At 43.9% G+C, this 21,443-nt stretch overlaps 2 protein-coding genes across 2 annotated transcripts in view; one reads left to right on the forward strand and one right to left on the reverse strand.

The window, feature by feature from the left end:
- SPHK1 (sphingosine kinase 1) overlaps positions 1-7,426 on the forward strand; it is a 28,431-nt gene extending 21,005 nt beyond the window's left edge. The window contains exons 4-6 of the mRNA XM_083147829.1: positions 2,421-2,515; positions 2,599-2,714; positions 5,671-7,426. Of these exons, the coding sequence (XP_083003955.1) occupies positions 2,421-2,515; positions 2,599-2,714; positions 5,671-6,502 (1,043 nt within the window). The 3' untranslated portion in view covers positions 6,503-7,426. The remainder of the gene's footprint in view (positions 1-2,420; positions 2,516-2,598; positions 2,715-5,670) is intronic.
- Positions 7,427-14,081: 6,655 nt separating this feature from the next.
- UBE2O (ubiquitin conjugating enzyme E2 O) overlaps positions 14,082-21,443 on the reverse strand; it is a 45,528-nt gene continuing 38,166 nt past the window's right edge. The window contains exon 18 of the mRNA XM_083147831.1: positions 14,082-16,822. Coding sequence (XP_083003957.1) covers positions 16,116-16,822 — 707 coding nt within the window. The 3' untranslated portion in view covers positions 14,082-16,115. The remainder of the gene's footprint in view (positions 16,823-21,443) is intronic.

Consider the following 21,443-nt stretch of genomic DNA (forward strand, 5'->3'; position numbering starts at 1 on the left):
ATTATCAATGGTACAATCATTGTCCATTTAGTCATTTTAATTGGGTCATTCCCATTTTTGTTTTGGTAACGTTTCAGCCATATAATAGCAATTGCCAATAATATACTTTTCTTTACACAGCCATGGCCAAAAGTCTTCTGCCTCAATTTTTATGATGGCAATTTGCATATTCTCCAGACTGTCATGAAGAGTAATCAGATAAATTGCAATTAATTGAAAATACCCTCTTTGCCATGACATAGAACATAGGGGGTTATTCAGACCTGACAGCTGTTGTGCAAAGTCGCAAGCTGGTCGATGATCAAACAATTGCACATGCGTACTGCTTATGGCACACATGGATCACTCCAGACAGAGTTGTGTAAGTGTCAGAATAACACACACACTTGCACAGATTGGGAAAAGCATTGGAGGGTGAGTAGTTGCGTATGGATTTGCAGCTGGCCGGCAATCAATGATATTTTAGCACGTTATTTGCAGACTTGCAGAGGGCAATCGCTGCACAGCAGCAAACAGGTCTGAATAACCCCTTTAATCCCAAAAACATTTCCACTGCATTTCAGCCCTGCCACAAAAGGACCAACTGACACCATGTCAGTGATTCTCTTGATAACACAGGTCAGAGTATTGACAAGGTTGGATGTCACTGTCACGCTTATTTAGTTAGAATAACAGACTGAAAGCTTTAAAAGAAGGGTGGTGCTTGAAGTCATTATTCTTCCTTAATCATGGTTACCTGCAAGGATACACATGTAGTCATCATTGCTTCACGCAAGATATTGCTGCTAGCGAGGTTGTACCTCAATCAACTATTAAGGTGCGTACACACGGGGGCGATTTTGTGTAATATCGCGGGAAATATGGTCGCTGAGCGACCATATTGCCCGCGATGGGAGTGTGCACCGGCGATATATCGCCGGGTGCGCGCTTACATTTTTACCCCTGTAGTGATAGCTGGTCGCAGGAACATGCTCCTGCGACCAGCTGATTACCACTGCCGGGCTCCCCCGGCAGTTTCTTTTTCATCAGCGACCATCTCTGGTCGCTGATGAACAGGAGACGCAGAGCAATATATCTCCCCCGTGTGTACGGGGCTTTAGATCACTAAGAACTTTTAGGACAATGTCCAGCAAGGGATGTCTCCTAAGCTGTGTAAACACGGGGAGATATATTGCTAGCAATATATTGCTGAGCAATATATTGCTCAGTGTCTCCTGTTCATCAGCGACCAGAGATGGTCGCTGATGAACAGGAGACTCTGCCGAGGGAAGAGGAAGGGAAACAGCGACCATTAGGGGCTGCACACGGGAGCGCGCACCCGCCGATTTATCGCCGATAGCACAAACAAATCACTGGCAATATGGTCGCTGAAATCGTCCCCGTGTGTACACAGCTCTAAAGTTGATTCAGCTGAGCGATCAGGGCACCACCAGTGCAGACCTTGCTTAGTAATGGAAGCAGTTAGGTGGGAGTGCACCTGTATGTACAGTGAGGCAGAGAGTTTTGGAGACTAGCCTGGTGTCAAGAAGGACAGCAAAGAAGCCAGGAAAAACATCAGCAACACTGTAATATTCAAGAACAGTTTGGTATCAAACATTGCCTTTTTCAAAACTTTTGGCCATGGCTGTATAAAAAAAAAAAAAGTAATATGGTCATTCTATTCACCCATGCATTGGACTACAGTGATGGCCTATAAATGCATTTATACCATAGGTGCTGATTTATGTTTTTGCTGGTGGGTGCTCAAGCCAAAAAATATAGGGGAAGGGCCGTGGCCACAAAAATACCAATTTATATTACACATCACAGTTGTCTCTAATATTTAATTTACGGCAGCAGAGTTCCCCGTTTTACACATTACAGCAGCAGAGTCCCCCTTTTTACACATTACAGCACAATGTGACGACACACACCATGAAATGCATTGAATGTAATCAATGCCACCAAAATGATTTAGTATTAATGCTCACATGACTATACTATACATTACAGACCAAATGCACAATCCTACACCAGCACGGCTGTGACACACTGCTGATATAGTGATAGTGATATATATTCTGTCTGTACTTCTGCCCGCGGTGTGAGGTCAGCTCCCTCCCTCCCTCCACCGCGCACTGCCCTGTACAGGCTCTACTTTATGATTCGACGTCAGCACGCGCTCCCTTTGGCCCTGCGCTGTACTCTTGTCTGCAGTCGGACGTGCTGACAGGCCTGGTGGGTGCTTAACATTTGCTGTGGGTGCTCAGGCCCGGGATCACCCACAGAATCGGCGCCTATGATTTATAATGTACTCTAATCCCTTGGTATATTTCATGTATGATTCAATAGGTAAAGTATGGAATGTTTGTTGACACAAATTATCATGTGAAATGTCTTTTGTTGACCTAACCTAAAGTTTGTGTCTCCTGCAACCACAGAGAGGCCCAACCAGGCGCATGAGGTGGTGCGTGACCAGGATCTATCTAAATGGGATGTAATCGTTGTAATGTCAGGGGATGGATTGATGTATGAGGTAACTAGTGGAAAAGGTGGGGTGCTACTCGCCTTTTTAAAAGTGTCTCATGTTTGTGTCTTAATCAATTCTGTTCTATTCAGGTGGTTAATGGGTTAATGGATCGACCGGATTGGGCAAAAGCTATAAAAAAGCCCCTCTCTATCCTTCCAGGTGGCTCAGGGAATGCACTAGCTGCCTCCATCAATCATTATTCTGGGTAAGCATCCTCACAGGAGGCCTCAGTATTCTGTAATTTATGTTGTCTGAGTTACTGAGGCCAAATGTCAACGTGGAGTCCTGTTTTCAGCAAGGCAATATTTTTATCAAATTGGACAACTTAACATTTGTATGTAGGTTATCAGTGTACACTGACAAATATATGTTCTTTCGCTCAATATTTTTTCCCTCTCAGTGACCACTATTTTATAGGCTAAATAAACATTCAGAATATCTTGCCCCAGTAATAAGACTACTGCTTAGTGAAATAAAGGCCCGATTCAAAATGGATTGCAAAATCTATCTCTAATGGCAAAACCATGTGTATTGCAGGTGGGACAAATGTAGCACGTGCTGAGAGTTAGATTGCGTGGGGTGTGTTCAAGCGGAAATCTAAATTGCCGTTTACAAAAAACAAAGACAGTATTATTTACCCTGCACAGAATCAATATATTGCTCCCGGCACATGTTAGTTTTGTCCATTAGAGAAAGATTTTACTTTTGCAATCCATGCTGAACCAGGCCCTAATATACTGCATTCTTAGGAACTTTGATGGGTACATTTAACAGATAAACTCAGTGAAACGGGATTCTGATATTTAATAAAAGAAGTGTCCACTTTGATTAAACTGAATATTAATTATTAAATATGGTTATAAAATATCTAATTACAGTTCCAAATTTAGATGCCTATTATATAGGCAGTGATATTAGATCCAACAGTATAGTCTGTGCCTTGAGTTTTTTCACTTCACTAAACGTCCTCTTGAAAGATGTAATTTAGTTTCACAGTAACTTTTGCAATTTCTCATAATATAATATATAATATAATGTACACCGGTAAAGAGGGTGCTCAACAGGTACTTTATGTAAACAAAATGTTGACATGGACTTTGTTGTAGACTGTTTAAATGTTGACAGGCACAGAATGTAGACCTGTTCTATAGGTCGGCAATTAATTTACAGTATATTCAGGTTGAAATGCTGACTGGGCCAAACGTTGACATTTAAAAATATACAAATCATTAGGTTGACATCAAAATGGCCACATTCATAACATTGTCAACATTTTGGTTGTCAGTCAGCATCTTAAACGCTTCTAAAAGCTGGCTTAAGATGCCTCTGAGAGCTGGTAGTATAGCACCTTTCAGCATAAGAACAACAAAATATTTATGAGCCTGGGCTGGTATTGGAAAATAGTAGGGAAAACAGTGTGGGGTCCACCTATTTTACAGTAACCAGCAAAGGGCCACGGTGGGCCTGAGGTGGTAATTCTACATCAGGGAAGCACCTGCTCAGCATGGGATCATCCACCTACCATGATATCAACCAGCCCCAGACTGTTTTAACCAAAGGCTTTAATCTGTGAAGTCAGAACCCCAGCAAACAAAGTAGCATCCTCCATCCTACAGGACAACTAACCCAGGACTGTTCCTCGCACCTCTGGTGGTCCAAGCTGGCTGGCACTGGCATGATTGCACTTGTAGAACCACAACTGCCAGGATATTAAAGGCCAGCAGACATGTGTAGTCTGCCTATGAAATAAAAAAAAAAATAAGTGGCACCTTGCTGCAGTGTTATTCCCCTTGGAAAATAGGTAAAACCCTAAACCACGGTTTACCCTTATTTTTCAATACATAAAGTTAAATATGAATATTTAACTATTATTCTAAGCTGATGTGTCTAAACGGTTGGCTCTTACAGGCATCTTAAGACACAGGCTTTTAGAAACATCTGAGACTATAGCCATCTGGTGTGGCCGTGCTATTTTATTATAACTGTCCACATTTAAATTGTCTTCCTTTTGACCCTGCCCAAACTTTTTTTTTTTTCAATGTTGACATTTTGACTGTTGACTTTTTGGTTGTCTGCATTCCGGTCATAATGACATTCTGTCAGTCAAATTTTGTATGGTCTGTTTTCACAGTCTCAATTTTGACTACATCCAGTATAAAGGTGCATACACACTGTACAATTTTTTGACCAACTTTAATGACCAATTTCGTTCATTTTGGCCATTCTGAACAAAATTGGTCAAAATATCTTTCAGTGCATTTGCGACGAATGATGATGCGCATACCCGCCAGTTCATCAAGATTGTTCATCAACTGCGCATGCAGCTCAATTTGGATATCTTTCAAAAATAGCCTATAAGCTGTAGCTAAATCTTTCGTCCAGGACACTGGGTTCAAGGGAAATGTCTTTCAACAAAATTGGTCAAAAAAAAATGTACAGTGTGTATGTACCTTAAGACTAGACAAAAAAATGCCATATTACATGATTTCTTATGAGAAATAGAAGATCAAAGGCAGTAAATTACAGCCCTGAACGTAACATGCTTGTGGACTTGAGCAGGAAGAGAGTTTACTAATGCAGATTGTTTTGCAGCAAAAGGAGACTAGAGAAGTGAAAAACCAGTAATAAGAAGCCATTGTATTCTCTATTTGTATTATTTCGTTCTTGATGAGAGATCTTCCATTTTTGTATGTTGAATATTGTGCGCTAGGTGTACAAGAATCTTATAGGATTAGGCTCATGCTAGCAATGCTCAATTTCACTCTGAACCATTAAAACAGTTTGCCCCATTTAGGACATAAATAGTCTGTGGTATAATGTCATACTACCTACCTACAAATAGAGACACACCACTAGTGCAGCAGTGTACTAAAAGTGCCAATTTATTTAAATATTGAGAAGCCACATTGCCCCCTAGTGATGCTCCACAGATTATCGGGTAGGATTGTAATCCCATTACAGCAAATTTATGGTATAAATAGGCAGCATTTATTATGCCATGACTTCTATTTAATGGAATATGTTTTTTGGATTTTACATGATATGAGAATTACAATTTAGCGGTTACTAAGGATAAGTACTAAGGTTCTATTAGATGTTATTTCTAGATTTGCCATGAATTAGTACAATGTATGTCATGTGTATTTCTTTGTTTTATGCAGACACCAGCAAGTGACGGGTAACAAACTCCTGACCAATTGTGCTTTTATATTGTGTAAGGGTCACCCTCTTCCCCTGGACATCATGTCACTGACTACCTCTTCTCAGCAGAGAATGTTCTCCTTCCTTAGCCTGGCCTGGGGCTTTATTTCAGACATTGATGTAGAAAGTGAGAAGTACAGATTTATGGGCTATGCGCGTTTCACTATTAGCACTTTTGTTCGGCTCACTGCATTGCGAACTTACAGCGGGCAGCTTTCATACCTCAAGGCCGGCTCCTCATCAGTGATGGAGACTAATTCTAATGTACTTGCCCCCAATTCCTCTGGGCAAAGTCCTTCTTTAGACACTATGGCAACAAAGGAACTAGAAGACTCATTGCTGGTACCATTGGATACGCCTGTTCCAAGTGACTGGGAAGTAGTTAAAGACCAGTTTGTCCTCATCCTTGCCCTCTCTCAGTCTCATCTTGGGGCTGAGCACTTTACAGCTCCTATGGTGAAAGGGCCAGGAGAAGGTTATATTCACCTATACTACGCCACCTCCAGAATCTCCCGCAAATCTCTGGTTAAACTATTTATGGCAATGGAGAAAGGAACTCATCTAGACCAAGATATACCTCACCTGACCCATGTTCCTGTAGTAGCATTCCGGATCCAACCTGATGATAGTACTGGGATAATGACTGTGGATGGTGAAGCCATCCCATGTAGTCCAATTCAAGGACAAATTCACAAGGGCTTGGGGCGTATACTATCAATTGCACAAGATAACATTCCTGTTCACGGGGAATTGTGTCAAGACACAAGCATCAATGAAGGCGCTTCTGTATAAAGTAGTACAATGGTGTAATATAAATAGCAGTGGGTTATTCTGCTGCCAACACCACCCACACACCAGAGTAAGTATAGAGCAGTTTACTTCCTGGTTTTGCTACACCTAAGTAGATGAGTAGGTGTTAGCTGGTGCTTGAGTAAGACGTTGTAAGGAAATGCCTGGATCAAAATCGCTGCTTGGAAAAGTAGCACTTTTTACAATTTTAAATAGTCATTCATTTTAAAATATATTTTCTCAATATTTTGCAAGAGTTTATAACAGATGACACTATTTTGGAATAAATATGGAATTTTCTTCTTAAGCCGAAAAAAATAACTTCTTTACTTCTTCAGAAATAATGAACTAGCATTCTAGTGTATACACATACTGTACAAAGCTATCAATTAAGTGCTGTGACATGAAAGGAAAAACAAATTACTGTACAACATAACAGTAATGGCAGTGGCTGTGCACACCCAAACAAAACATTTGAACTGCACCATCAGATGCCATCTAGTGGCCATTGATGCACAATACACTTGGAATTCACCCCATAGAGGTACGGAGCAGCATTGGCTTTTTAGGATAAAGAAAAAAGTCAGTGTCCAATTAACCACAATTGGTAATGGCAGGTAATTGTCCAGTCGGGGACTGTCTGGCTAATCTGAGATTTTGTTTTGCTTGCCTCAAGCAGGTGAGGCAACAGCAGCTTACAAAAAAAAAAAAAAAAAATAGGTTTCACTAAATGTTTATAGGGCAATCGAATTGGATAGCCCTATGACTCAAAAGAACCATTTTCACAAGTATTTATTTTGTCTACATTGCTGCTTGCAAAGTCTAGCATGGAGATTTGTATATAAGATGGTTACAGAAAGATATTACATCAAACGCACAGAAATTAGTTACGAGAATTATAGTTACATGCCTGTTTAAAAAAAAAAAATTAAAATAAATGAATGATAAAAGAAGATTTTCTTATATTAAGTTGTTTGGTTCTTGCATTGAGTACAATAACTGCTTGGTAGACAGTTTTGGTGTGTTGTGGTCAGTTACATTCCTTTTTTGTACATTGCAAGGAAGTGCTCAGGAGCAACGCAAGACCCTGGTGTTGTCAATCTCCATTCCTCAGCTCTGCTCTAACAGCCAGGCACTCCACAAAAGGCAGTCCATTGAACTTGCCGGAACACCTGAAAACCTACCCAGTGCTTTAGCACTTATATGATCATCCTTTAACAGTCCAGGTTTTAAGTATATCTAAGACCCAACAGAGACGTAAGTCAAACTAATTGAGTTACTTAATTACTGCTCCTGTGGCCAAGCATGGAGATACTTAAAACCTGGACTGTTGGGGTGCATTGAAGACTGCATTTGGAAACAGATGATATAGCTCATATACACATTAACCATAAAACATGACATTAGTGGTACAGTAAATGTACAATGACAAAATACAGTTATGTCCTCATAGAACCTAGTCATGAAAGTTTTATAAACATTTTTTATTTTTATTGGATATGTGACTAAGTTACAGTTGTATATAGCAAAAATGCTCTGCGGGGCTAACGATTAATTTGATACACAAAATTTGTATGCAAGTGCGCAACAGAGTGGAACTCGGTATGCGAAGCGCAACTGAACTTGGCTTAAAAAGAAAAAAAACCTGAAACATTAAACTACTTCATTTACAGCAGTGACGTCAGTCACTGGTGAGGCTCTGATTGATTTATACCAAGTATATATACACATACACACATATATATATATATATATATGTGTGTGTGCTGGAAGATCACCTTACACAGTGATGTAAGGTGCACATAGATGCAGTATACATGCCGGGTGGAGGAATACTGAGGAGTCCCGTAGAAGGAGATTGAGCCGTACCTGGGTTCACAGAGGCCAGATCTCACCCTGGTGCAGCGTTCAACGGCCTCCTGCAATCACCTTTCAGGAGCAGCACAGCAGCCAGTTACCGAAACAGCTGAATGCTCCCTGCAACCGCATGCTGTGCTCCCCCGACCTGCTAGCCCACTGGCCGGCCCCCGGAGTCTCAGGTTGGAAGATAAACAGACGAACCAGCAGCCAACCCCCAAGCAAGGACCAGGATGCTCCCTCTTGTCACGGCTGCCTCTCCGTGCTGGGCAGTGTATAGACTCACCCTCCTCTCTGACCGGACACTGCGTCTGTTCACAGACCCCCTGCTGCAGCCACTGGTTCTCCTGCGCTGCTCAGGGGACAGCACAGTAATGGAATACGGCTTCCCAGCGGCAGCTACGGGGACAGGACACAGGCAGGGAGCCCCGGGGGTACTTTAGGAATATACTAGTGGTGACCGGCAACATGTCAGCGGAGTGTGCGCTTTCACGTGTGCGGCTGCAGGGGCACTCTGGCACATTACCTGGCTGGCTCCGGGTGAGACATGTGGGTGGATCAGGGGGGACACAGCACAAGGAACAATACCGTCCTGGCCCCTGCTCTTTATGGAGACAGGGATGTGCTGCGCTGTGAACTAGTCCCGCTCCCGCCGCAGATGCCCACTACCGCCGGCGCTGCCCGCTACTATCGCCGCCGATACCTGCCAAACGCAGATGCCCGCTGCCAGTGCCCGACATTGCAGGTAATAGCTTCTGGGTAGGGGAGGGGGTGTCTGGTAATTAGTGTCCCCGGCTGGTCCAGCTGCTGCTGCACGCTCTGATCCCGGCAGATAGGGCTGGCTCTGAGAGCGGATACAGGCTGTCAGTGTATGACAGCCTGTATCTGCTGTCCTATCACATCTGTCTCAGTGACAGCCCTGTCACTGAGGCAGATGTGTAGGTGCCACTAACCCATTGGTTTCTAATGGGCTTTTCGGACACTTTTTGTGCCCGTCCTTAGATCCGCCCCCCCGCTGCTGGCAATTTTAAATTGTCAATAGGAGGCACAGGTCCCGATGCCTCCCCACCACATAAATTATATATAAAAAAAATACAAATAAGATATTTATTGCACACTATATGTGTGTTAAATATCTTTGTATTTTTTTTAAATCATTTATGACAGGTGAGGCACTGCCTACCCTGCCTCCCCTGACTGCACGTCCCTGATTTACAGCTATATGTATAAGTGTCACTAATCCGTGCAGTGTCATGAAGCCATTTTGTCACATCACATTGTGCTTATTGGAGTGAAAGATGCTCAGCCCAAGCAAAGGCACATGTGTTTGACCAACTGCAGCGGTAGTAGTATGAGAGAACATGTTGGAGGTAGAACGTGCACTAAAAAGAACAGGGATACAGACATTGGGTCACCAGCAAGTTGTTAGACAGTCATTAGGTCTACACCATTAGGTCGACATAAGTCTAGGTAGACAGGGTCATTAGGTCAATATGGGTTTATTCTACACATGACAACGTACTGTTGGCAGGGGGGGAGGGGTCAGGCCTGATCATTTTCTGGGAGCAGCCCAAAAACACAAGGGTTTCTGGGCCGCCTTCTGAAATATGACCTGCCTGCAACAACAGGGTGCTGCCGATCACGTGTGAGCTCTTTGCTGTGGAGAGTCATGCTTGCACTTTAGTGGCATGCCCATCGCTGGGATGGAGCCATTGTCTATGATGGCCATCCACCCCACATACTTAAGCTGAGGGTTGCAAAACTGGATACCGCCAGAATTGGTTGCAATTAGTTACAATATTTTATAGTGGCTACTGGATTTGCCCAGGGCTATCCAATTATCCCTGGTGAGCTGCTATTTAATTGGGAAATTCCTTTCAACTGCCCCAGACAAGGTAATCAAAATCCCTGAAAAACAGGTCTGCGCTCGCAAACACACACTGATTTCACTGAACCTGTGGTTTTGTGAGAAAAATAATTACATTTCTTTTTCTGGCGATCCTATTCGGAATTCTGAAAAATAAAAATAAATTCTTGATAGTCAAATAGAGACAAGAGGGGAAGTAATTTCCACACGCAATGAACCTGTCCCCATTAAACAGCCGTATGTGAATGACTAGCCTGTTAGCCAGAAAGTGTGCATTAGCAAAACAACTAGGAGCGACAAAACAACATTGCTAGACTACAATGATCAGTGCAATATTTCTAATGGCTCTGGCTTACGCTCAATTTCTGTTGTGCTTTGTCTGCAAAATGTACATGTCCATAATTCTAGTTGCAGCCCAGTGTCTGCCGTACACAGTGGTGTTTTACTGCACCGGTGATCTGAATAAGGCACAACATTTCAAAGAATATCTGGTATACTACTCCTCTGGGAGCATCTCAGACCCACCAGGTATCTCTCTGCATTTAGATGCTAGGTGTCTGAAGCAGGGACGTGCAGTCAGGGGAAGCAGTGCCTCCCCTGTCATTAATGATTAACCATAATTAAAACACAAATAAAATACTTATGACTTATTATGTGTCATAAGTATATGCTTTATATTATAATTTTTACCCCTTTAAAAAAATATATATATTATTGGCCTAGGAGGCACCAAGTGCGGTGCCTCCTGCTAACAATGTTAGGGTGCCAGACGACTCACTGACAGTCGGGATTCCGACAGTCGTACCTCGACTGCTCCCTTGTGGGGGTACACGACCCCCATAGAGGGAGAATAAAATAGGTGGCAAGCGCAGCGATCCACTGTGCCCGCAGCGTGGAGAGCGCAGCGAGCCTGCAAGGGGCTTTCGTTGTGCTCCCCTCACTGTACAGTCGGGATTCCGACATCGGGCTAATGACTGTCGGAATCCCGACTGTCTGTGTGTTATACCACACCCCAATGTTAAACATCCAGAATCAGGGGACGGGCAGTGGGCGAAGCCGAGCACCGGGCTGTAAAAGCCCATGCAAAAAAGCTGTAGAAACGGCACCTGTGGAAGTGCCTCAGTGACAGGAACGTGCTTTCTGCCTATATGAAAGTACGCCTCTGTCCCTGAAGCAGATGTGATTGGGCAAGCACATCTGCCTCTGTGACAGGGGCGTGCTTTCATAAAGGCAGAAAGCACATCCCTGACTGCCACTGAGGCACTTCCAGTGGAGTATCTACAGGCTGGCATCCAAGGCTGCTCAACTGCCGTTCGATGAATACTCCTCGCCGCCTGCTGTCTACTCGCTGCCTGCTCCTTGTCACCGGCTCATGCGGCTGGCTGTGTGGATTGCAGGCAGTGGAGGCTGACAGCAGGGAAGTGGGGTGGCTTACCTAAACCCACGATGGGTGCCAGACACCCGTTACCCGTCTGGCTCCACCTCCTGCCCTTCAGGGACAGAGCAGCCTTATCATGTGGAGTGCTGAAGATTAAAAGTAGAAGGTGTGTGGTATATGGGGTAGGGTGAAAGGTATATTTTACAAAAGGGGCACAGTGGTATATATTATATAAATAAGTGTGTGCGCGGGTGATAGGTATACAGTATTTGAGATTTTTTTTGGGGGGGGGGGGGGGGATAGGCATATAGGATACAAGGGGTTTGTAGCGGGTGATATATATGTAGTACATACTTATAGAAGGGGTCATATATATGGTGTGTGTAGTGAAACATATGTAGTATTTAAGCTATGTGTGTAGCCCACAAAGGTGGGATTCTGGTTGCCCAGAAACCCTCTGACAGCCCAAGTTTTTTTTTTATGAGCTGCTGATGTTCTGCCGCTGCTGCTGAGGGGTGGGTATACTAAGGGGTATATAATATGTAAGGGGTACTAGTGGTGTAGCTTGCAAGGATAGCACATCTGTGAGAACATTAATATAATTATTATAGGTCACATATTAAGTGCAATTTGGTGGAGCCAGCGCTGACAGGGTCTGCGGAGAGGGCTGGCTCCAAGTTGCTTCTGCGCTGACAGGCAGGAGCTGTTTTACCCGTCTCTGCTGCTTATGCAGATGGCAGCTCCTACACCTTCCTGTCAGCACAGAAGCAACCAGGACCCAGCGTTCCCCAGTCAGTCAGTGCTGGCTCCAAGCCAGTGCCTCACCGCACATCACTGGTCTGAAGACCTCCATACATAGATATATTAGCCTGAAGTAAGGGGACACAAAGATTTCCATCACAAGATGTACATGTACGCTTTCTGGCAGGCACTGAAAGTGCATATGAGCTATGAGCTTTTTGCCAAATATAAAGGCTCTCATGATACAATCAATACTTTTTTTACATATAACATTTTCCCAACACACCCTATAATTTAACAAAATCAGAGAACCCTAGGTAACCAACTTCCACTAAGGCGATGTCAGGTACTGCAACTTTTTTTTTTTTTTAATAAACTTTGATTGCTTCCTACTGTCAGTAAACATGGCACACTAATAGTCCAGGTTTTAATAATATTCAGACTTGGCCATAGTCTATTAAATTAGACCATGGACATCTTCAGAGCCGTTACCACTGAGGTCTGTGTTTATGAACCCCTGATTTAAGCAAGAAGTCCTCAGAGAAAGTGGAGTGCTATAATACATCTGGAAAGTACAGGATCCAGTCCCAGATTGCACCAAGCTTCAAGAAGTGATAAAGAGGAGAGTGATAACCCCAATCAGCACCTAACTGCCATGGCTGGGTTTGAAAAATGACAGGAGCTAATTGGCTGGTTGTTGATCACTCTTCACTATATCCTTTTTTTGAAGCTTGGTGTATCTGACCGACAGTTGGAAGACCAATAGCAGGATCACAAAGGTGACACATCCAAGATTTTTACTGTATTACTAATCCTAACTCACCCCTCTCACAGCCTAACTCTAATAGCTTGCCCCAAAGACAGCATGACCCTATCCAGTGTACCTACCTCCAATATTCAGGATTCTGACCATCAGGATCCTGCTATCGGGCTGTTAAGGGCCCCATCCATCAGCAATTAATTGTGACAATTTTCAGATATGGAGATGATTGCCACAATTAATTTTAGATGTGTGGGCTCCCCCTTTTGGTAATCCCAATCAAAATCGCCAATCGATTGCTTAATCAGGTTTTTAAACATGTTTAATAATCTGGTATTATCTGCAGATCTTTTTTATATGTGTGGGCATTCCCAATTCGTCTTCTTCATCTATTTACATTATAAACAGCTGAAATGACAATCGATTGGGCAATTTCCAGACATGAAGATGCAATCTTTAGATGGAAAAATCTGCCGATCACTGAAATAAATCTGTAATGTGTGGGCAAAGTCAGATAGATTATAAAATCCATTTATCTGGCCAAAAAATCCCTGTATCTGGAAATCCATAAATTGTGATTGCTGATGTATGGGGCCCATTACAGTCAGTTACCCCTATAGAGCAGTATCAGCAACGAGATTTTAAACAAAATACTAACAGTATAAATCAAAGGATATTTCCATATACAAAATAACCAATTAGGCCAATTTTTATGGTTACTTAATTGCGATCAGTAAAGCTGGGGACATGTTCTAAAAAAAATGCTTGTGGCTTAACCGCTGCACTGTAAGATGCCATGGTCATTTTTATTTATATTTTTTAGTTGCCCAAATATTGTCCTATATCAGGTTAGATTGTGATTAAGGTTGGCTGCCTCTTCGCTAGTGTGTTCATTGTAGGGCAGTTTGGCAACGTTACATATATTTTATATGTATTCCCTCTTTTAATCTTAAAATTCAGTAATTCAGAGAACCTCGAGTCATATAAGCAGAGGCATCTTTAATTAAACAATCCTGTAGAATAACATTAATTTAGCAAAACAAAAACTTGTAAAAAAAAAAAAAAAAAAGTCTCACGGCACTACACACATCAGAAGCACCAGCACTCAGAACTTTACAGCATTTTGGTTTAGAATGAAATCGGCTGCCATCAATTAAATACTGTACATCTGCCCAAAGCGGGGTTTATATGTTCAATCATTTTCTTTTTTATTCCTTTCAGCCCTGAGATCAAAATTCATTATATTCAGAATGTATGAACAGTGGGAGAGCCAGATAATTATTGTGATGGAACTCATCGAATCCATCCGGTAACACCTCACATCAAGCCCATCATTTCAGATCATCAAGAAAAAAAATGAACATTCTACTGAAATATTCATTTTGGTGTCATCTTAAGTAATGGTGCAGTGATGAGCAGTCAGCAGGAATTCTGAAGTGAATTTAAGAGGCTCTGTAGTATCTCAGGGGAGCAAGGGTTAAAAAGAATGGCAAAACATAAATTATACAGCGCAGTCTATACATTGTTTCAATAACATCACACAGCCTATGCCTAAATGCCCATTTATCACTCATGCTCTCCTCTTTGCACATTTTAGTGGTTTATTTTGCGTTGAATTCCTAAATAGTACATACAACAAGGGATAACCTCAGAAGTACATACAACAAGGGATAACCTCAGAATCACAAGTGGACGAGAGAGCTGGCAGATCACCCCTAGAATAGATGTAAACATGCCTAGATATCAGGCAGAACATAAAGAGCAGGAAGGGGTTAATAAAGCATACTTTGGCCTGCATTCTTTATGGCAGTGTTTTATTATATTAATCATTACAGGTATGCAGCAACAAGTCATTGATAGTCAGGACATTAGAACCGATTCCCAGACCAGCTGTGACTGATATCACATGCCCTCTGCCATGATATATAAAACAGAGGCACGTCCATCCAATAACCTAGAACATGTGATTAGAAGGGACCGGTTACAGTGCAATAGCATCTACAGAAGGCTGAAGCCTTTAACCATTCTCTAGCACAGAGCAACAATATTAGCCTGTGATTACAAACTTCACCAATGTCACTGAAACCTTTTTTTAATGATATACTTATATTTGGTTATTACTATCAAGCCTTCGATACCGCATTCGTTCTAAGAGGTTTTATCAGAGGACTGCAATAAGCAGAAAAGTCACACCTCTAGAATCATGCTGATATCTTTACAGATTGCATTGTGAACTCGTTGGCTCTCTGTATGCTTGCCAGTCATTACTAAGGCCCCCCAAAGCTGCAAATGATATGTACCAGTAGGCACATTTTAATGCTCCAGGGCCACCAAGGCAAGCTTTCTGTACTCGTTATCTAGGTTTTCAAAATCTCTTCTGCCATCTCTGCTGAGATAATTAGCGGCTATTGTCTTTGTAGTCTCACCAGGATGTACTTGCAATATTGCAAAAACATGACCAGCCTGGAAAACCACAACAATTGTGATCTACTCTTTTCTACCCACCCAATAACAGTGCTGAAAAGGTTTTTCTCCACAATAATACATCTCTCCTTACTGTAGACATTCAATTGTTTGGCTAGATCTAGCCTTCAGAAATTCCCTTAAATAAGAGTACCGAAAGAAGAGTAGGTATGAGGTTAGCTACATGACCCTTGAAGGGTTGGGGTCTAGGACGATGTAGAGGTAAAGGATCATCTTTCATGAGCAATAAAAGGTACACTTCTCTGCCCTATAGCAGCAAGGCAGCCCCAAGGCATTATGCCAGGAGCAGATTAACTGGACAGAGTAAAATAAGAACAGTAGAGCATACAGCAACATTTCAGCCATTATTAATAAGGTTACAATCTTGTGTGGTCTCAACTCGTACAGGAGACACTGTAGTTTAGAAGTCTTAAGTTACCCCAGACTTTTATATTGGGCCTAACTTGGCAGTGAAAAGGATGGGGAAGATAGAATGTAAGATGAAGTGTGCGGGAAAGGCAAAGAAAGCCCACCCGTGGGTCTCTCACTTCTACAATGGCAAGGTCAGTCTGCCTCCACGGGGTTCCAAAATTCCAGCTTCCAAGAGTGCAGTCTTGTATTGCCCAAGAACACCCTGGATGCTTTTGATGAAGCCCTTCGATAGGGGAAACAACGGGAAGCCGATGTCAGGGTAGCCTCGTTTGTCAGGCAGAAAACTACGGTAGCTCTTTCTGCGTTTCTTTGGTTTTACACTCTGCTGCACTCCTCCAGTTGCCCCTCGCGGCTCCTCTGTAGAATTGCTAGTTGTACCCACTGCCACCGCTTTACCCATGCTCTCTAAGTCAGAATATTGTGGAGCATCTCCTGGTGAAAGAGTGGAAGCTCCACATCCAGAATCGTCCAGATCCTTTGAACTCAATGAAGGCTCTGGCGTGCTTTCTAGCTCAGTGGGGCTGTAGGGTACTATGCAGGGGTGCTCCTGGCCATTAGAAAACCCTCCTCCCTTTTCTATCATGCAGTTGGTCTCTAGCCAGGTCTCTATTCTATGAGCTAAACGCCAGCCATTGCTTTGAAAATGTTCCAGGATCTCCATCTGGAAGACTTCAACTGGTCTCCTAAGCATCTGAGTCATCGATTGAACCACTCTTATAAGTGCCATCTCATTGTAGCAGCGACTGTTCTCATAGCCTTCCTGTAGCCCACGGTCACTGTCAAAGCCAGCCTCATTGTAGTATGGTTCATTTACCAAGATGAGGCCTGCAGTGCAAAAAGAAACCAAAGGGGAAATAAATGATAAAAGAAAACATCATTAACATGTACACAACACATGTAAGGGAATGGCCATATATTATTATATGGGGATGTGTGACCTTGTGAGGCTATACAAGCCAGTGGTGGTTATATAGGTCATAAGAAATCCAAGATTACTTTAAAGGCGATATATGAAGCATCAAAAAAAGGGATTTTTGTAAGAACTTACCGTTCGAATCCCTTTCTCTGATATGGTCCTGGTGACACAGCTCAACACTGGGATGTAGGAGGGTCCGAAGGAGCCAGGCACCTATCCTAAAGTTTTAGAGGGTAGGCTCCTCCCCTACTGCATCCCTGGACTCTTCAGTTCAATCTTTCAAAGCCACTGGAATACATTAACTCAGTACAAACGCCTGCACATATTATATGCACATTTTATAACAGAAAACTGTTAACTTTTAACCATTTTAACATGAACATCATGAAACTTCTGGCATACTTACTGAGCGTAAGGGAGGGATCGCTGTGTCACCAGGACCATATCAGAGAAAGGGATTCGAACGGTAAGTTCTTACAAAAATCCCTTTTTCTCTTTCAATGGTCCTGGTGACACAGCTCAACACTGGGACGTTCCAGAGCCGGTCCTTTGGGAGGGTACGCTCAGGTCTGCAGCTCTCAGCACTGCTCGCCCGAATGATGCGTCCTCCGACGCGAACTCATGGAATCTATAGAATTTGGCAAATGTGTGAACAGATGACCAAGTGGCAGCTCTGCAAACCTGCTCAGCTGTGGCCCCATGTCAAACCGCCCAAGAGGTGGCAACTGACCTGGTGGTATGCGCATTTATTTTGGCCGGTACTGGTCTACCCACTTTGGTGTATGCAAAGGCTATCACAGACCGCAACCACCTAGCAATAGTCTGCTTAGATGCAGGCCAACCAATTTTGTGTACGTCATACAATACCAACAAAGTGTCAGTCTTCCTGACACTCTTCACTCTGTCCACATATATGCGTAAGGCACGCACAACATCCAAAGTTCTCAACTTGTCCCTTTTCTTAGAACCCTCTGGGGGTTGAAACACAGGTAGAACTATCTCCTGATTTAAATGGAAGGTAGATACCACCTTCGGTAAAAACTGAGGCACTGTTCTTAAAACAGCCCTGTCATCATGAAAAATTAAGAAGGGAGATTTACATGACAAGGCTCCCAACTCTGAAACTCTTTTAGCAGATGCTACTGCTAACAAAAACACTAGCTTCCACGTGAGAAACTTAAAGTCAGCCGACCTTAAAGGTTCAAAAGGTGCCTTTTGAAGGCATTCCAAAACCAGTGATAGATCCCAAGGTGCTACTGGTTGCTTGTATGGAGGTTTCAACCTGGATACTCGTTGTAAAAAGGTTTGAATTTCCGGCAAAATGGCTATCTTTTTCTGGAAATAGATGGACAAGGCCGAAATCTGCACCTTCAGTGACTGAAGGCTTAGGCCCGATGAAAAACCATCTTGTAAGAATTCCATCATTCTTGATAGCTTAAAATGAGATGTATGAGCCTTTCTTCTCTCACACCATCGAATGTAAGTCTTCCAGACTCTATAATAATTTGCCAAAGATACAGCTTTTCTGGCTTTTATCATTGTCTGTACTACTGCCTCAGAAAACCCTTTTCTTTTCAAAATGGTGGTTTCAATAGCCAGGCCGTCAAAATCAATCGATCTGAATCCAGGTGATTGAATGGGCCTTGTCTTAGAAGGTCTGGTCTCAGAGGTAGACGCCATGAGTCCACAGACAACCTCTGAAGCCTCGAGTACCAGGACCTCCTTGGCCAATCTGGGGCCACTAAGATCACTGGAACCTTCTGCCCTTGTATTTTCTTCAGAAGTCTCGGTAACATTGGTACTGGTGGGAACGCATAAAGGAGATCTCCCTGCCAGTGAATAGTCATGGCATCCACAGCCTCCGCTAGTGGATCCCTTGTTCTGGCATAGAACCTGGGCACTTGACGGTTGACCCTGGATGCCATCAGGTCCACATCCGGAGTTCCCCACATCGAAGTGATTTGGTGAAACACCTGAGGGTGTAAGCTCCATTCCCCTTCCTTGAGCTCCTCCCTGCTCAGGAAGTCGGCTTCTATATTCTCTATTCCTGGAATGAATATAGCCGATACAGCTGGAACATTCTGTTCCGCCCATAGGAAGATTCTGGACACCTCCCACATGGCCAATCTGCTGCGTGTACCTCCCTGGTGATTCAGATACGCCACAGCTGTGGCATTGTCGGTCTGAATCCTCAAAGGGAGGTTCTGTAACCTGTCTCCCGCCAAGGAAATCACTTTCCAGACAGCTCTCAGCTCCAAGATGTTGATTGGTAACGCTGATTCCTCTGCCGTCCACAGGCCCTGAAGCCTGAGATCCAGGACTATTGCCCCCCAGCCCCTGAGACTGGCGTCGGTAGTTACTATCAACCAGCCCCAGGTCTGTAATGACCGACCCCACTGAAGGGAATCTACTTCTGTCCACCATTTCAAGGATTCTCGGGTGTCCGAAGACAGCACTATCATCTCGGATTTCATGGTCAAAGTGTTTCCTGACCAGGCTGACAAAATGTTCCATTGGAACCTCCGAGAGTGGAACCTGGCAAATTGAAGCGTCTCGAATGACGCCACCATCTTCCCCAGGAGCTTGAGGCACCTCCATACTGAAATGCTCTGAGCCCTGAGAATCTCCTGGACTAGGGTGACCAGATCCCTGGCCTTTACCTCCGGGAGGAATACCCGATGAAGATGGGTGTCCAGTATGACTCCCAAGAATTGGAGCCTTTGTGACGGTACCAACTGAGATTTTTGCAAATTTAAAATCCAGCCGTGAGCCTGCAAAAAACTGATGGCCTCTGCCAAGTGACTCTGCAGCATGGCTGCTGACTCTGCTTTGAACAGGAGATCGTCCAAATAGGGTATTACTGTGATTCCCCTGAGCCTCAGCACCGCCGCCATTACTGACATTATCTTTGTGAATACCCTTGGCGCGGTTGCTAGCCCAAAGGGTAACGCCCGGAATTGTAAATGCAGGTCTCCTATGGCAAACCTCAACAAGGTCTGATGCTCCGGGTGTATAGGAACGTGCAAATATGCGTCCTGGACATCCATGGACGCCAAAAATTCTCCCTGGTCCAGACTCAGGAGTACTGACCGTAGGGACTCCATTTTGAAATGGTCTACCCATAAATGAACATTTAGGGACTTCAAATTTAGTATTGGTCTGAAAGACCCGTCTGGTTTGGGCACCAGGAACAGCGTGGAGTAAAAGCCTTTCTTCCACTCTGCCCTGGGGACTGGTGTAACCACCCCTTTTTCCAAAAGGGAGTGAGCTGCTCTCACAAGAGCTGTACGAAGCCGTGCCTCCTTTGGTAAGGATGTGGGGATGAACCTCTTCGGAGGCGGCCCTCTGCAAGGGATTTTGTAACCCTGTGTTATAATATCTAACACCCAGGCATCCTGGCCTAGAGAAGCCCAAGCGTCCCTGAAGAGTGTGAGACGCCCCCCCACTTTTGTCACTGTCGGGCGAAGCCCCTGACAGTCATGCAGAGGGTTTATCCTCTCCCTTTGTGGCAGGCTTCTTGTGAAAAGAGCCAAATTTTGACTTTTGTGTCTTGCCTCTAGAGGACTGAAACCTTCCCCTGAAAGACTGTCCTCGAAAGGACGCACCACCTCTAGGGGAGGGCCGAAAGGACGGCTTAAAAGCAGAAAATCTGGACGTCTGCTTTGCTGAGGAGGCCGGCAGGAATGTACTTTTGCCGCCCGTGGCCTGCTTTATAATCTCCTCTAATTCGGTACCAAAAAGTACCTTTCCTTTGTAGGCTAATGTTTCCAGAGCCTTCTTGGACTCATTGTCTGCTTCCCAGGCTTTAAGCCAAAGCACTCTCCTGGCATTAATGGAGACTGTGGACACTCTGGTTGCCATTTTAATAGCTTCCTCCTCTGCTTCCACTGCATATTCTGCAGCTGCCTTAATCTTTTCTGCAAGCAGTAACGCACCAGGGTCAGCCTGCAGCATGGTGCATAATTCACCAGCCCACTCTATCATGGCCTTAGAGACCCAGGCTGAAGCAATAAGGGGCCGTAAGGTAAACCCCACCCCTTCAAAGATAGCCTTGAGGTTACCCTCTAGCTTTTTATCCACAGAATCTTTGAAAGCTGCACCGCCCTGTACTGGTAATACAGTAGCCTTGGACAAACGTGCCACTGAAGCGTCCACAACTGGGACCTTTTCCCAGAGCTCCGCATGAGACTCTGGCATGGGGTACAGACTAAGGAATCGCTTAGGCATCTGTAGCCTCTTATCAGGAGTTTTCCAAGCCCCTTCTAACAATTCCTGTAACCCCTCATCTGAAGGAAAAGTAACAGCCTCCTTCCGCTGTCGCTTAAAAACACCTTTAACAGGAGTCTTATCCTCCACAGACAGCTTTAAAGCCTGCTTCACAGCAACAATGAGATCCTCTATACCAGCAGCAGAGTTCTCTTCCACATCATCACCCTGATCCCAGGGGATGTCAGTATACTCTCCTTCCTCCTCATCTACCACAGTAGTTAAAGCATAAGACCTTCTAGGGGTCCCTGCCACATCATCCAT

Source organism: Crinia signifera, chromosome 6, assembly GCF_055691185.1.
Source record: "Crinia signifera chromosome 6, ASM5569118v1, whole genome shotgun sequence".
Classification (NCBI taxonomy): Eukaryota; Metazoa; Chordata; class Amphibia; order Anura; family Myobatrachidae; genus Crinia; species Crinia signifera.